The following is a 17399-nucleotide window of genomic DNA, read 5'->3' as shown; positions in this document are numbered from 1 at the left end:
CAGAGAATAAAGTAGAATAAAAACAGACTAATGAATATTTGAGAATTCAGTTTATGGTAAGGGAAGCATTTCAGAAAAGCAGAAAACAGACTGACCACTCAATAAATAGAATTGGAACAACTTTCTGTAAGTTTGGAAAAAATAAACTTAGTCTTCTACACCTTATATAAAAAAACCCCACAAAAAACCCAAAAACCTCCATACATCTTAAAGAGTTAAGGTAAAAATAAAGTTATAAAAGTATTAGAAGAATATGGAAGAATATTCTTACATACTTTAGGTAGGGAAGGCATTTCTAATAAAATAAAACACAGAAACTGAAAGGGAGAAGACTGACAAGTTTGACTATATAAAAATTAAAATGATCTATACAGCAAAAGATATATAAAATTAAAAGAAATTGCAGAAAGAAAAGCATTTGTAATATATTTTGTAACATATTTAACAAAAATATATTAATATTTTAAGCATATAAGGAGTGATTGCAAATCAATAAGAAAAAGGCAACAATCTAATGTGTAGTATATATGAACAGGCAACTTCCATAAGAAAAAAGTGCAATTGGGAAAGTGTAAATAGAAAGAAAAAATGCAATACACATCTCACTTATCAGATTGGCGAACATCAAAAGAAGTAATACGAAATGTTGATGGTGGGAGTGTAAATTTGATGAAACCTCTTGGGAAGGTAGGTTGGGAATATGTCAAATTTTAAAATTAATAACATTATAAAATGTTCTTGTATACAGGTCAAAGACAGAGAAATGCTAGTAATTTAAATAAAAGAAAGTAAGAAAGGCCTAGATCACAGTAAGGAATGGAATACCGAAAATGAGCCTGAGGCAAACTTTCCTCAGACAACAAATGGATTATGCAATGATCTCTAAAAAGCCTTAGTGAAAAGTCTAGCACTTGTGACATCTAAATGGAGACTACACTAAATGGAAATACGAATGCATTTTGTAAGAAAGCTTATGAAACAGAAGACTCAATTAGATAATCTTTTAAATATTTTGCATCTCTTTCATGCTGTGACTTTCAGAACAGGTCTAAATACATTCGCAATATAATTTTGCTAACATATGAGTTCATAAGTATCATGCTATACTTGTTCCTAACATCATGCAAAGTTCCTGAGAAAGATTAAAGATAAAATTGGATGTTAGATTTATCACAATTGGTTAGAAAAATAATATCCAGATAAAGCAGGTTTGTTTCCAACCAGAGAAAGAAAATCCATTTCAAGTAAACCTAATTTTCAAAGCAATTTGTCAACCATGACAGCATAGTTTTATACAGATACTAAATTCCAATTTTAGGTGCTGGCCATATAAAATTTCCTAGTTTGGTTAGGAGTTATAATCTTATTTTTTAAAACCTCATTTCATATTTTATTTCCATTTTCATTTTTTTCTCTTTCCTTTTTCATGTCCAGAAACCACTAAGCCGTTTAAGTACTGTGGAATGCTTACAATTCTCCACATCCCATGGAGGTAGATTATTTTCAATGGAACTATTGCCTTCTCTGTAAAGCTAATCAAGGGATGAAACTTTAAGGGCCTGGGTACATTTGTTTCCCATCCACAGTGACTCAGTTCTGGAAGCAAGTCAAATACTGACCACAGCACCTCTAGTTCCTCTGGCACCCTTAGGACCACTTTTCCCAATTTTTCCAGGAGGACCTCTGCTTCCAACTTCTCCTGTGGGTCCTATTTGTCCTTTATCACCCTGTGGATGACATTATTAAGAGAGAAAAGCAAGAAAAAAATTTATACTTAGATTAATTAACTATATCATATTCCTGAATCGCTCCTGAGGATTATCTGGTTAACAGTATTACAGATCACCACTAACAATAATAATATACCATCACTACATAAGTTATTTTAAAAATAAAAGTAATTTTGGAAAAAGATAAAAAAAATTTTTTGACCAAACAAGCAGGGGGCATCTGGTGCCCATGTTGAATCCAAATAACCGTTTTTTACTTTTGAATTTTGCTATATATGTATGTAAGTATGCATGTACGTATTGTTGCTATAACAAATCATAAGCTCTTTGGAAAGTCTGTTTCTATAGGGAATTTCAATGCAACAAGGTCTGTTCAATACAAAAAGAGCTCCAGTGTGCAGTTCTGTACATTCAGGATCGTCACTCATTGGCTTGGAGTATGCCTTGAAAAATCTGTAACATTTTTACATCACTTTACATCTTTCAGAAAACTAATTATCTTCTGCTTTCTATTAGACACACTGACCTTTCTTTTTTGTTGTTGTTTTTTTTGAGACTGAGTCTCACTGTATCACCTAGGCCGGAATGCAGTGGCACGATCTCAGTTCACTGCAACCTCTGCCTCCCGGATTCAAGCGATTCTCCTGCCTCAGCCTCCCAAGTAGTTGGGATTACAGGCGCCCATCACCATGCCCAGTTAATTTTTGTAGTTTTAGTAGAGACAGGGTTTCACCATGTTGGCCAGGCTGGTTTCGATCTCCTGACTTCAAGCGATCCGCCCACCTCGGCCTCCCAAAGTGCTGAGATTACAGGTGTGAGCCACTGCGCCCGGCCAACAAACTGACCTTTCTTTAGCACCAAAATATAGCTGCTCTTAAACAACATTGTGTTATTCTTCATTTTCCTAAGTGAGAACCAACCTGTTCTATTATTGATAAACAAGAAGACACAAAGAAAAACTACTGTGAACACAGTTGGACAGGAAATTTTTGGGATTCATAACAGTTAAGAGGCTTTATTTTATTTTTCCAGGGGTGCAGGTTGTTATTATACAAAGACTTGCACTGTCTCACTACGAATGTTGATTTTAGACATAACACTATATATGAGGAAAGAAACTTCAATATTGGAATTATTTTTAATGGATAAGAATGGCAATTAAATGTTACCTCATTCATTTCTCTTCATTATTTATTACCCCTATCTATTGTCTAAAAATTCTGAGAAAGACTGATTAGGTATATATCAGCAGGAATGCTAGAATTGGATTCTGGAAATCAAAATATGGTGTGATTTGAAGTTAATTATAATAAATAATTCTAAACTGTCATAGTCCAATGGGAAAACCATTTCTATGTTTCATCAATATTTGAATAGATTATTGATTCCATATTTATATAAATATACATTTTCTTTACAATGTACTAAAATTTTATAAATACAACCAATTTTTTAGTAAAATATAAAGTAAGCAAATAAAAATATTCTTGATTTGTAGTTCTTCATATATGGAAAAAATAAAATCAACTTAAAAAAACACATTGACAACAAACAATTATAGTTACATTCTCTTCCCTCAAATACTTTACTAAAGTTGTCATTGAAAAGCACAAATGGTATAGTATTTTCCTTTTATCTTTCTTCTTGTCCATGGGCTACTAAAATAATTTTTGGCAAACAAGAGAAAGAAGGAAAAGCCAAGATTTTTTACAAACTGCAAAATGGAAAATTTGCCTTCAAATAATCACGATAATAAGTACTCCTAACTGAAATTAAATATTAATTTATATAAATGTATCTTTTAAAGCAACATTTATAATTCTTTACTACTTTACTATCTAGTCCAAATTAAAAACATTACAGCAGTCTATGGAGCTCTGGGCACATCAGAAGAAAGAAAACCTGCATAAGAAGATGTAAAAAATTACCTTTTTTCCCGGACGACCTCTTTGCCCTGGAATTCCCGCAATTCCTTCAGGTCCCTAAAATATTCAATATAAAAAAGGAAATAAATGGTTAAAGAAAAGATGAGATGGAGTATTTGAATACTTCTATCAGATTATCACTGGATTGGATTGGACGAGAAGTAAAAATGAGGGTTAGTTTTCACATTATTAGGTTTCTATCATTTAAAAAGAGGTCACAATGACTTAGAGGTGCAGCTGTTATTAGCTATAAAGTTCACACACACAAACTGGCCAAGAGAGTCTTAATTACACTGTTCATTATTCTAGGTGGATCATAGATTCAGTATACCCATTTTAATTAGAAAGAATGTAATTAAAGTTAACCCATGCCTTCTATGTCACAGGCTGTAAAACATGTTTAACAAAAATAAAAAAGTATAAACCCAAAGGCATCCATCTCAGCATTTCTATCAGCTACTGGGAGCTCAGAATCTTGTGGAAAGTACAGGACTTCTGCCTATCCAATGAAGTCTCCACACACATATAAAAGAAAGTACAGAGTATACAATACATCTAGTACATGGTCAAGGAAAATTTCAATGTATCTAGTACGTGGTCAAGGAAAATCTCAAAATCTCACTGGAGTAGAAAGAGTTAAAGAGATATTTGTTGATCTGTGAAAAAAAAAAGAAGGAAATACAGAGAGAAAAAGGAGGTAATCATACAAAACTTAAAAATAATATTTTCATTTCAATTTGTCCTTTGTGTAGCTAAAAGCAGATTAAAAGTTTTCAATATACACTTTTTTTTTTTAAGTAAAAGTGGGGCACCATATGAATTTTCAGGTAAACAATGGTTAGACTTAAGTGAGTTCCACAGTAAGCCAGGTTGCAAGTTCTAAAATGGCTAATAATTAATCACAACATTCCCTGCATTCGCTGGAAACGAAAATGGAAATCTCAAATTTGTGTCCCAAAAGCTTGGCAAATTGCAAAAATGATGTAGGCAAGAAATAACTTGTGGTTTACCACTGTGCTATGTAGGCTCTAGATAAATATTTGTTGAACGAATAAACAGATACCTAAGGAAATGACTCATACCCTATGCTCCTGAGCAAATGCTCTTCTAGCCTCAGAAAATCACTGAATTTAGAGGCCAAAGCTGTTGTGTTCTATTGCTGTAGTTATAGCTGCATCCAGAGGTAGAAATGGTAGTTGCACTAGCCTGAGGACTTCTTTGAAGTTAATGAGGCCTTTCAAAAAGAGGCTGATTAATCTTCACAGAGATTAAAGGTGTGAGCTTTTAAAAGTCAGACTGCTCCCATTTCATATTCTGGCTCTGGCACCTAACACCTATACGGCCATAGGTAGATTATTTAGTTTCTAAAGGCCTCAGATTCCTGTTAAATAAAAGAGGTATAAAAGAACCTCTTCAAAGACTAAGAGCAAATAAAAGAATGCATGTAAACTTTAGAAAGGACTAGACTTATGATGAAGAGCTCAAAATATGCTAGTCATTATTAACTTCTGCTGTTTATTAAAAGTGTATTACACAATATTTAAGTACATGTAAAGATGTTAAAACGTACAATGAAAGTCCATTTACCTACCATCTACTTTAAGAAATAGAACCAATATATGTGTATGTCTATGTGTGTCTGTGTATATATATATCTACATATATATATATATACATATAATTGAAGCCCCCCATTAAACATATACTTATCCAAACTCATCACCCTTTTTCCCTACTCAGGTGCAATCATTGTCTTGAATTTTATTGTTCCTACACATTTCTTAATAATTTTACTCCATTTGTATCCCCAAGCAATATGTATTTTGTATCTTTAAAAATTTTTAAAAAGCGGTATCATACTTTATGTGTTCTCCTGAAACTTCTTTTTAACACATTTTTGTTTTGAAATTACTGTGTCTTTAATTCATTTACTTAAAAAAATGCTACAGGATTCCATGTTATTATCAAACCACAACTTAAGTATTTTTCCCGTTGGTTAATGTTTTGGTGACTTTCTTTTGCTATTACAGACAATGCTGGAATAAACACCCTGTACTTGTCTCTATGTGCTCATGTCAAGAGTTTTTATAGGGTATGTACCCTGGAATTGAATTGCTGGGTTGTAGGATATATGCATCTTCAAGCATATCAGATATTGCCAAATTGTTCTCTGAAGTATTTTGCCAATTTACATCCTCAATGGCAATGTTTAAGAGTTCCACTTACTCCATATTTCCTATAATGCTTGATCATATGAGACTTAAAACGGGTGCAGAATGATGTTATCATTTCAATTTATGTTATTGGTTATTATGGAAAAATGAATAGCTACTCATAAAGTTATCGGACATCTATATCTCTATGTGAATTTCTGGTTCCTATCTTGTGCCCGTTATTCTACTGGGCTGTCTTATTGAGTTACATGTATATGTTTTTATATATACTTATATTTTTTTCATTCCATATATCACAAATCTCTTCTCCCAGCGTGTATCTTATTTTCTCACTTTGTTTATGATGACTTTGGACTAACACAAGTTTGCAATTTTAATGCAGTCAAAGTCATTAATATTTTCTTTCTGTTTCTTTTAGTGCTTTGTCTGAAGAAATCTTTACTGCTTCCCTTTTCCTTATAAGGTCATAAAATATTATCTTAAATGTTCTCCCAAGAGTTTTAAGATTTTAATTTTAACAGTTAAGCCTTTAATCAATTGGAATTTAATTTTGCAGGGTGTGTGTTTGTGTGTGTGCGTGCACATGCGCATTTGTGTGAGGGAGAGTTTTTTTTTTCATTTGGATAACCAATTGTACTGGTACCACTTATTAAATAGTTCATTTCCTTATAGATCTGTAGTGCATAATCAATTTATCAAAAATCAAGTTTCAAAATATACTTATATCTGATTCTACATTATCTTCAATTTCCATTGGTCCGTTTGTTTATTTGTGAATGAGTATGACACTAACTTAATTACTCTAGCTTCAATAATAAGTTATATCAGATAGGTCAGATTCTCTCTTCCACCTCCTCCACAACCATCCCACTTCTGCACAACTTATTCTTTAAAGTTGTCTTAATATTGACCCTTTGGTTTTCCACACAAATTTTATTTTTTTATTTTTTTTATTTTTCTTTTTATTATTATTATTATTATACTTTAGGCTCTATGGTACATGTGCACAACGTGCAGGTAAGTTACATATGTATACATGTGCCATGCTGGTGCGCTGCACCCACCAACTCGTCATCTAGCATTAGGTATATCTCCCAATGCTATCCTTCCCCCCTCCCCCCACCCCACAACAGTCCCCGAAGTGTGATGTTCCCCTTCCTGTGTCCATGTGTTCTCATTGTTCAATTCCCACCTATGAGTGAGAATATGCAGTGTTTGGTTTTTTGTTCTTGCGATAGTTTACTGAGAATGATGATTTCCAATTTCATCCATGTCCCTACAAAGGACGTGAACTCATCATTTTTTATGGCTGCATAGTATTCCATGGTGTATATGTGCCACATTTTCTTAATCCAGTCTATCATTGTTGGACATTTGGGTTGGTTCCAAGTCTTTGCTATTGTGAATAATGCCGCAATAAACATACGTGTGCATGTGTCTTTATAGCAGCATGATTTATAGTCCTTTGGGTATATACCCAGTAATGGGATGGCTGGGTCAAATGGAATTTCTAGATCTAGATCCCTGAGGAATCCCCACACTGACTTCCACAAGGGTTGAACTAGTTTACAGTCCCACCAACAGTGTAAAAGTGTTCCTATTTCTCCACATCCTCTCCAGCACCTGTTGTTTCCTGACTTTTTAATGATTGCCATTCTAACTGGTGTGAGATGGTATCTCATTGTGGTTTTGATTTGCATTTCTCTGATGGCCAGTCACCACTTCTATTCAACATAGTGTTGGAAGTTCTGGCCAGGGCAATTAGGCAAGAGAAGGAAATCAAGGGTATTCAATTAGGAAAAGAGGAAGTCAAATTGTCCCTGTTTGCAGATGACATGATGGTATATCTAGAAAACCCCACTGTCTCAGCCCAAAATCTCCTTAAGCTGATAAGCAACTTCAGCAAAGTCTCAGGATACAAAATCAATGTACAAAAATCACAAGCATTCTTATACACCAATAACAGACAAACAGAGAGCCAAATCATGAGTGAACTCCCATTCACAATTGCTTCAAAGAGAATAAAATACCTAGGAATCCAACTTACAAGGGATGTGAAGGACCTCTTCAAGGAGAACTACAAACCACTGCTCAAGGAAATAAAAGAGGATACAAACAAATGGAAGAACATTCCATGCTCATGGGTAGGAAGAATCAATATCATGAAAATGGCCATCCTTCCCAAGGTAATTTACAGATTCAATGCCATCCCCATCAAGTTACCAATGACTTTCTTCACAGAATTGGAAAAAACTACTTTAAGGTTTATATGGAACCAAAAAAGAGCCCGCATCGCCAAGTCAATCCTAAGCCAAAAGAACAAAGCTGGAGGCATCACGCTACCTGACTTCAAACTATACTACAAGGCTACAGTAACCAAAACAGCATGGTACTGGTACCAAAACAGAGATATAGATCAATGGAACAGAACAGAGCCCTCAGAAATAATGCTGCATATCTAAACTATCTGATCTTTGACAAACCTGAGAAAAACAAGCAATGGGGAAAGGATTCCCTATTTAATAAATGGTGCTGGGAAAACTGGCTAGCCATATGTAGAAAGCTGAAACTGGATCCCTTCCTTACACCTTATACAAAATCAATTCAAGATGGATTAAAGACTTAAATGTTAGACCTAAAACCATAAAAACCCTAGAAGAAAACCTAGGCAATACCATTCAGGACATAGGCATGGGCAAGGACTTCATGTCTAAAACACCAAAAGCAATGGCAACAAAAGCCAAAATTGACAAATGGGATCTAATTAAACTAAAGAGCTTCTGCACAGCAAAGGAAACTACCATCAGAGTGAACAGGCAACCTACAAAATGGGAGAAAATTTTCGCAACCTACTCATCTGACAAAGGGCTAATATCCAGAATCTACAATGAACTCCAACAAATTTACAAGAAAAAAACAAACAACCCCATCAAAAAGTGGGTGAAGGACATGAACAGACACTTCTCAAAAGAAGACATTTATGCAGCCAAAAAACACATGAAAAAATGCTCACCATCACTGGCCATCCACACAAATTTTAAAATCACTTTTTATCAATCAAGTTTTATTAAAAATCCCATTGGGATTTTGATTGAAATTGTATTAAGTGTATTGATTAATTTAGGAGAAGATTGATAATTTTATAATATTGAGTTTTCCTATCATGAATATAAAATACTTGTCCATTTATTTAGTTCTTTAATAAATGATTATAATTTCTTTAATTGTAAAAATTTTCCACACGATTTTTACAAATATTTTGTTTAGATGTATTGCTAGGTACTTAATTTTGTGGCTAATTATGTTGGAAATTGCATTTAAAAATATCTAACTGCTCATTGCTGGTGAAAAAGAATGGAACCTATTTTTGTATATTACTTTTATTTATTTATTTAGAGACATTGTCTTGCTATGTTGCCCAGGCGGGACTTGGACTCCTAGGATCAAGCAATCCACTCACCTCAGCCTCTCGATTTACTGGAAGTACAGGCGCATGCCACAGTAACCACAGTATTATGCTTTATTTTTTTCTGCGTAACTTTTATTTTAGGTTCAAGGGGTACATGTGCAGGTTTGTTATGTGGGTAAATTATGTGTCACATGGATTTGGTGTACAGATAATTTTGACACCTAGGTAATCGGCATAATACCCAACAGGCAGTTTTTCGGTCCTCACCCTCCTCCCACCCTTCACTCTCAAGTAGGTTAATTAACAATTAACCTACTGATGTTAATTGTTCCTTTCTTTGTGTCCATGTGTACTCAAGGTTTAGTCCCAACTTAAGGAGAACATATGGTATTTGGTTTTCTGTTCCCACATTAATTTGCTTAGGATAATGGCCTCCAGCTGCATCCATGTTGCTGTTAAGGACATGATCTTGTTCTTTTTCTATGGCTGCATAGGATTCCATGGTGTATACATACCACTTTTTTTAATCCAGTCCACTGTTGATGGAGATCTAGGTTGAGTCCATGTCTTTGCTATTATGAATGGTTCAGCGCTGAAGATAAATGTGCATGCATCTTTATGGTAGAACAGTTTATATTCCTTTGGGTATATAACCAGTAATGGGACTGCTGGGTTGAATGGTAGTTCTTTTAAAGTTCTTTGAGAAATCTCCAGACTATTTTCCACAGTGGCTGAGCTAATTTACATTCCCACTAGCAGTGTATAAGTGTTCACTTTTCTCTGCAACTTCACCAGCATCTGTTATTTTTTGACTTTTTAATAACAGCCATTCTGACTGGTATGAGATGGTATCTCATTGTGGTTTTGATTTGCATTTCCCTAATGATTAGCAACATTGAGCATTTTTTCATATACTTGATGGCCAAATGTATGTCTTTTTTTGAGAAGTGTATGTTCAAGTCCTTTACCCATTTTTAATGGGTTTGTTTTTTGCTTATTGATTTAAGTTCTTTATAGATTCTGGATATTAGACCTCTGTTGGATGCAAATATTTGCAAATATTGTCTCCTGTTCTTAGGTTGTCTGTTTACTCTTTTGACAGTTTCTTTTGCTGTGCAGAAACTCTTTAGTTTAATTAGGTTCATTTGTCAAGTTCTGTTTTTGATGCAATTGCTTTTGGAATCTTTGTCATGAAGTCTTTGCAAGGGCTGATGTCCAGAATAGTATTCCCTAAGTTCTCTTCTAAGGTTTTTATAGTTTTAGGTTTTACATTTAAGTATTTAATCCATCTTAAATTGGTTTTTGCATGTGGTAAAAGGTAGGCGTCCAGCTTCAATCTTCTGCATATAGCTAGCCAGTTATCCCAGCACCATCTACTGAATAGGGTAAACTTTCCCCATTGCTTGTTATTATCGGCTTTGTCAAAGATCAGATAGTTGTAGTTGTATGACTTTATTTCTGGGTTCTCTAACCTGTTTCATTGGTCTGTGTAACTGTTTTTGTACCAGTACAATGTTGCTTTAGTCACTGTAGCCTTGTAGTGTAGTTACTATAGCCTTGTAGTGTAGTTTGAAGTCAGGTAGTGTGATGCCTCCAGCTCTATTCTTTTTGCTTAGGATTGCTTTGGCTATTTGGGCTCTTTTTTGGTTCCATAAGAATTTTAGAATGGCTTTTGCTAATGCTGTGAAAAATTTTCTTGGTAATCTGATAGGACTGGCATTGAGTCTTTAAATTGCTTTTGAGAAGTATGGCCATTTTACCAATATTGATTCTTCCTATCCATGAGCATAGAAGGTTTTTACATTTGTTTGTGTTGTCTCTGATTTCTTTCAGCAGTGTCTTGTAATTCTAATTGTAGAGATCTTTCACCTCCCTGGTTACTGTATTCCTAGGTTTTTTTTTTTTTTTGAGATGAAGTCTTGCTCTGTCACCAGGCTGGAGTGCAGTGGTGTGATCACAGCTCACTGCAACCTCACCTCCTGGGTTCAAGCGATTCTCCCGCCTCAGCCTCCTGAGTAGCTGGGACTACAGGTATGCACCACCACGCTCAGCTAATTTTTGTATTTTTAGTAGAGAAGGGGTTTCACCATGTTGGCCGGGATGGTCTTGATCTCTTGACCTCGTGATCCACCTGCCTCGGCCTCCCAAATATTCCTAGGTATTTTATTCTTTTTGTGGCTATTATGAGTGGCATTAAATTCTTGATTTGTTTCTCAGCTGGGATGTTATTGGTGTATAGAAATGCTATTAATTTTTGTACATTTATTTTGTATTCTGAAACTTTGCTGAAGTTGTTTATCAGATCTAGGAGCCTTTGAACAGAGACTATGGGGTTTTCTAGGTACAGAATCATATAATCTGCAAAAAGAGTTTGACTTCCTCTTTTCCTATTTGGATGCCTTTTATTTCTTTCTTTTGTCTGACTGCTCTGACTGAGAGTTCCAGTACTATATTAAGTAGGAGTGGTGAGAGTTCCATCTCTCAAGGGGAATGCTTCCAGCTTTTGCCTATTAGGTATAACGTTGGCTGTGGGTTTGTCATAGATGACAGTTATTATTTTGAGGTATGTACTTTCAATGTCAAGTTTGTTGAGGGTTAACATTAAGGCATGTTGAATTTTACTGAAAGCTTTTTCTGCACCTATTGAGATGATCGTCTGTTTTTTGTTTTTAGTTATATTTATGTGATGGATCACATTTATTGATTTACATATGTTGAACCAATCTTGCATCTCACGAATAAAGCCTACTTGATCATGATGGATTAGCTTTTTTGGTGTGCTGCTAAATTCAGTTTGCTAGTATTTTGTTATCGATTCTTGCATCTATGTTCAACAGGGATATTGACCTGAAGTCTTCTTTTGTTGTTGTTGTATATCAGAATGATGCTGGCCTCATGCAATGAATAAGGGAGGAATCCCTCCTATTCAATTTTTTGGAATGGTTTCAGTAGGATTGGTACCAGCTCTTCTTTATATCTCTGGTAGAATACGGCTGTCAATCTGGTCCTGGGCTTTTTCTGGTTGGTAGGTTTCAAAGTCACTGATTCAATTTCAGAACTCATTATTGGTCTGCTCAGGGTTTCAGTTTCTTCCTGGTTCAATCTTGGGAGGTTGTATGTTTCCAAGAATTTATGAATTTCTTCTAGGTTTTCTGGTTTGTGTGCAGAGAGGTGTTCATAATAGTCTCTGAGGGTTTTTTGTATTTCCGTGGTATTCATGGTAACATCCCCTTTGTCATTTCTGAATGTGTTTATTTGGATCATCTCCCTGTTTTTCTTTATTAGTCTAGCTAGTGGTCTATAAATCTTATTTATTCTTTCAATAAATGAAGTTTTGGTTTTGTTGACCTTTTGCATGTTTTATTCTCATCTCCATTTTGTTCAGTTCAGCTCTGATTTTGGTTATTTCAGCTTTTGGGTTTGTTTTGCTCCTGTTTTTCTAGTTCCTCTAGGTGTGATGTTATGCTGTTAATTAGATATTTTTCTAACTTTTTAACGTAGGTAGGTATTTAGTGCTATAAACTTTCCTCTTAACACTGCTTTAACTGTATCCCAGAGATTCTTGTATGTTGTATCATTGTTTTCATTAGTTTCAAAGAATTTCTTGATTTCTGCTTTAATTTCATTGTTTACCCAAAAGTCTTTCAGGAGCAGACTGATTAATTTCCATTTAACGGTATGGTTTTGAGAAATCTGTATTCTAATGATTCCCTAATTATATCACCTATTCTCACTCCATCACTGACCTTCTGATTACCCTACCTAATGATAGTTCTTTGCATTTCTATTTGGTATCTTAAAGTTTACACGTCCAAAACCAAAGTCTCTAAATCCCTCCTCGTAACCCTAAACTGCTTTCCTCCTACTCTTCCCCATCTCCACTGTAATAAGGCAAAATTTGAAAATTAGTAAAATGGTTTTCTTTCTTGCCTCTTTGAATATGAGGACTTTGCCTGTTCAGCCTCAGGTGTCTGTATGCCCAAAGGCTGAATGCCTTAAAATAATATTTTCCTATTTTCCTTGTTTCCAACTTTTAACATTTCATGAGTTGAGTCTGGAGCACCTAGCACACAAAGCTGTCCTGTGATAGAGAAGACACTTTCCATGTATTACCATAAGGCTTTTACTAGATGATAGAAGGATGAGGATATGACATAGGGGAAGTAAAGAGATGCATAGAGGTTTTGTTTGTCTGTTTGTTTTGGCTCCAGGAGAATGTGGGAAGGCAAAGGAGGAGAGAGAGACATATTTTCCCTTTTCTGAGTTTTGTCAGAGAGAGATCTTTGTTCCCAATTACTCATTTGGAATTTGAAAGGTATCTTCTGTAGATATCACCTGGTGGGTAGCCCTGTTAATATGGTTACTCAACAAAGTCAAAATGAGGAAGACCATATGGTTAAATTTTCCTGAGCTAGTCTTTGATTCCTATACGATGTAGATGGCAACTCAGAAACAGCTGGGAAGTTTGTGGCAGGGACGGGGTGATCACTACTCTAGGAACATATAGCTCTACAATAAAGGCTGAAGAGCAGGTTTCCTTCGCTAGTACTGAATGAGGACCACAGCAGACCTCAGAGACATCTATAGAAATTAGTGGGACCTGATGTGAGACCAGTTCAGCAAGGGAACCCTCTTAAAAAAAAAAAGACAAAGAAAAAAATGAAAATTACTAGATGTAAACATCATCAGCAGAAACCATCAGGGTAGGCAGTGAGGGAAGATTACCCTGTCCCAATTAGCACGAATAACACCTGCATCAATATCCAAGGCATCCTTATCCTTGCAATCACAAGACACACAGACTCAATGTTGGAAAGGAGTAAAAGAGAGAGGTCAAGGACTGATACACTTGAGAGACTAAGCATCTTTATAGTCTGAGCACCTGAAGAAACTACTACTTTATATGATTAGATTAAGTTTAAGCATTCAACTGAATCAGATTTTAAATTTTCTCTTTGCCTGCTGCCATCCCCATCCCCCACCCCACTGCATTCCACTAATCAGTAAGTAGGAGCTTGTGAGGAAAACCAGATGAGCCAGAAATGAAGAAGTTACATATTTGCACATCTGTAAGTACAAATTTGTTGCTCTGTTACACATTTAATGGCATGATTATCCACTCAGCTGCTCAGGCTAAAATCTAGGGCTTATTATTTATTACTTTATCCCATCTTCTCAACATCTAAACCAGGAGCAAATTCAGTCAGCTATGCCTCTAAAATATGTCTTGAATCTGATCATTATTCACTATCACTGTATTTTCTCATTCCAACCCACCATCATTTTTCATCTAGACGACTGCCAAAGCTTTATAAGTGGTTTGGTCCACTTTTAACCCCATAGCTCACTTCTTCACAATAGCCCAAATAATCACTAACAATTTTAATCATACCCTTCTCCCTGTTCAAAATCTTCCAAATGACTGTCCATTGCAATGAGAATAATCACCAAACCTCTTATCATGGTCTGTAATTTCCTATGATCTGGCTCCTACCATTTCTCTGACATCATGTTTTCCAATTATTAACTATAATCTAGATACAGGGCTCTTTTTCATTTTTTTCTTTTCTTTTTTTAAAACCCCTTCTGCCTTAGGGCCTTTGCATTAGATATTCCCTCTATTTAGAAATCTCTTTTCCTCAGATAATCACATAGGTGGCTGTCTCTATGCTTAGGTGCCTGGCTCAATGCAGCCTCAGGTAGTACTTCTGTGACCACCCTACATAGGTAACCCCTTTACCTAGTCACTCCACATCCCAATAACATATTTTCTCCTTATTTTCTCCCTTCCTTCCTTCTTCCTTCCTTCCTTCCTTCCTTCCTTCCTTCCTTCCTTCCTTCTTCCCTCCCTCCCTCCTTCCCTTCCTTTCTTTCCTTCTTTCCCCTTCCTTCTTTTCTTTTCAGATGGTCTTGCTCTGTCACCTAGGCTGGAGTGCAGTGACATGATCATGGCTCACTGCAGCCCTGAACTTCCAGCAATCTCAAGCAGATCATCCCACCCCAAGTAGCTGGGACCACAGGTGTAAGCCACCACACCCAGCAAATTTTACAAAATTTTTGGTAGAGATGGGGGTTTCTTTATGTTGCCCAGGCTGGTCTTGAACTCCACAGCCCAAGTGGTCCTCCCGTCTCAGCCTCCCAAATGCTGGGATTATAGGCATGAATCACTGCACTCGATCTTTATTTCCTTCACAGCACTTATCACTACCGGAATTATCACTCATGTTGAAATTGTCTTCCCACACTAGAATATAAATTCCTATAAATTTCATGACAGCATGAACCTTGTTTGTTTTGTTCACTGCTGTAACATTAACATTCATAACTGTGCCTGGCTTAATAAATATTTAATGAACGAATAAATGAATGACAAAATGTATGCCCAAAATTGAAAATAATTAGCCCTAATCAGACAGTAAGGTAGTCTATTAGGTATTTACTTGTAAGAAAATAACATTTTAAAGAACATGCATTAAATGTTGAAAGTAAAACCAAGGTTTGTGAGTAAAAGGCAAAGTACAGTGAGAGATTTTCATAATATTTTTTAGCTTCTAGGGAACAGAACATATTAATCTATTAGGAATTTTTTGCACAGTAAACTTCTGCACATATTTAAAGAACCCATTATATGTGAGAAAAGGGGTTGCATTATTCTATATTGTATTTTCTTGTTATTATAATCAGAAAGGTCCCCCCTGGTTATTTGTTCAGTATTTTTCTCTTAAGGATATGTTGTTGTTATATATTTTTAGGAGGAAGTGTAAATTTCCACTGCTAGTAGGCTGGTTTATTTTAGTGCTTTTCCTGAAATGTGTAAGTAATATTTTGCTCCAAAATGTTGGCTTTTAAAAGTTAACATTGCCCACTGCAACCCATTTGTGTATCTAGAGGTTTGCAGGGCATACAGGAAAAATAGCAATTTTTTTTACAATGTGCATGTTAAAATGTATTTATTCAATAATTAAAGAAAGAAGAATGCTATTTTTTTGGTGTGTGCCTATAGTCCCAGCTATTTGGGAGGCTGAGGCAGGAGAATTCCTTGGGTCCAGGAGTTTAAGTCCAGCCTGGGCAACATAGCAAGACCGCATCTCTTTAAAAATGCTATTTTATACAACTTATATATGTCATTTATCTATGTCATGTTGATTGAGAATAGTCAGCTTGGTGTTGCTTACTAATAAAATAGAGGAACCAGTTGGGATTCCCTATTTTAGACTTTGTGAAAGTAGCTATTTTGTCTCAGAAGTATCACATCATATCTATTTTTTAAAACATTTATTGAGGAATAATTAACATTTACATATGTGATAGTCACATGATACTATATATTCACACATGATATCCATGTATCATGTATATGAATTATGTGCCCATTTAATGTGTACAATTAGATGGTTTTTAGTATATTCATAGTTGTGTAACCATCACGAAAATCAATTTTAGAACATTTTTGTCACTCCCCCCCAAAATCTCATTATCATAAGAAGTCACTCCCCATTTCTTTCCAACCCCTCTAGCCCTGGGCAACCACTAATCCACTTTCTGTATGTATAGATTTGCCTATTGAGGACATTTCATATAAAAGTACAATATGTGGGCCGGGAGCAGTGGCTCATGCCTGTAATCCCAGCAATTTGGGAGGCAGAGGCGGGCGGATCACGAGGTCAGGAGATTGAGACCAACCTGGCTAACACAGTGAAATCCCTCTACTAAAAATACAAAAAATTAGCCGGGCATGGTGGTGGGCACCTGTAGTTCCAGCTACTCTGGAGGCTGAGGCAGGAGAATGGCGTGAACCTGGCAGGTGGAGCTTGCAGTGAGCCAAGATCATGCCACTGCACTCCAGCCTGGGCGACAGAGCAAGACTCTGTCTCAAAAACAAAAACAAACAAACAAAAAACAATTCAATATGTGGTTTCTAGTGAATTGCTTCTTTCATTTAGCATGTTTTTGAGGTTAATCCATGCTATACCATGTAGTAGTACACCATTCCTTTTTATTGTCAAACAATATTTCACATGTTATTTATTAATTCATCAGGTGATGCCCATTTGGGTTGTTTCTACTTTTTGGCTCTTATGAATCATGTGCTGTGAAAATTCGTGTACAAGTTTTTGTTTAAATGCAATCGTCTTGGACATATATACCTAGAAGTGGAATT

At 35.6% G+C, this 17399-nt stretch overlaps 1 protein-coding gene across 2 annotated transcripts in view; it reads right to left on the bottom strand.

Moving 5' to 3' along the window:
• Nucleotides 1–17399, bottom strand: part of COL24A1 (collagen type XXIV alpha 1 chain) — a 421841-nt gene that overhangs the window by 100922 nt on the left and 303520 nt on the right. For both annotated transcript variants that reach the window (XM_002810653.5, XM_063718582.1), the window contains 2 exons: nucleotides 3659–3712; nucleotides 1620–1727 (listed from right to left, as the gene is read on the bottom strand). In XM_002810653.5, the coding sequence (XP_002810699.3) occupies nucleotides 1620–1727; nucleotides 3659–3712 (162 nt within the window). The remainder of the gene's footprint in view (nucleotides 1–1619; nucleotides 1728–3658; nucleotides 3713–17399) is intronic.

The sequence above is a fragment of the Pongo abelii genome, chromosome 1 (genome assembly GCF_028885655.2).
Source record: "Pongo abelii isolate AG06213 chromosome 1, NHGRI_mPonAbe1-v2.0_pri, whole genome shotgun sequence".
NCBI classification, from domain to species: Eukaryota; Metazoa; Chordata; class Mammalia; order Primates; family Hominidae; genus Pongo; species Pongo abelii.
This window is presented reverse-complemented; position numbering and strand designations above follow the sequence as displayed.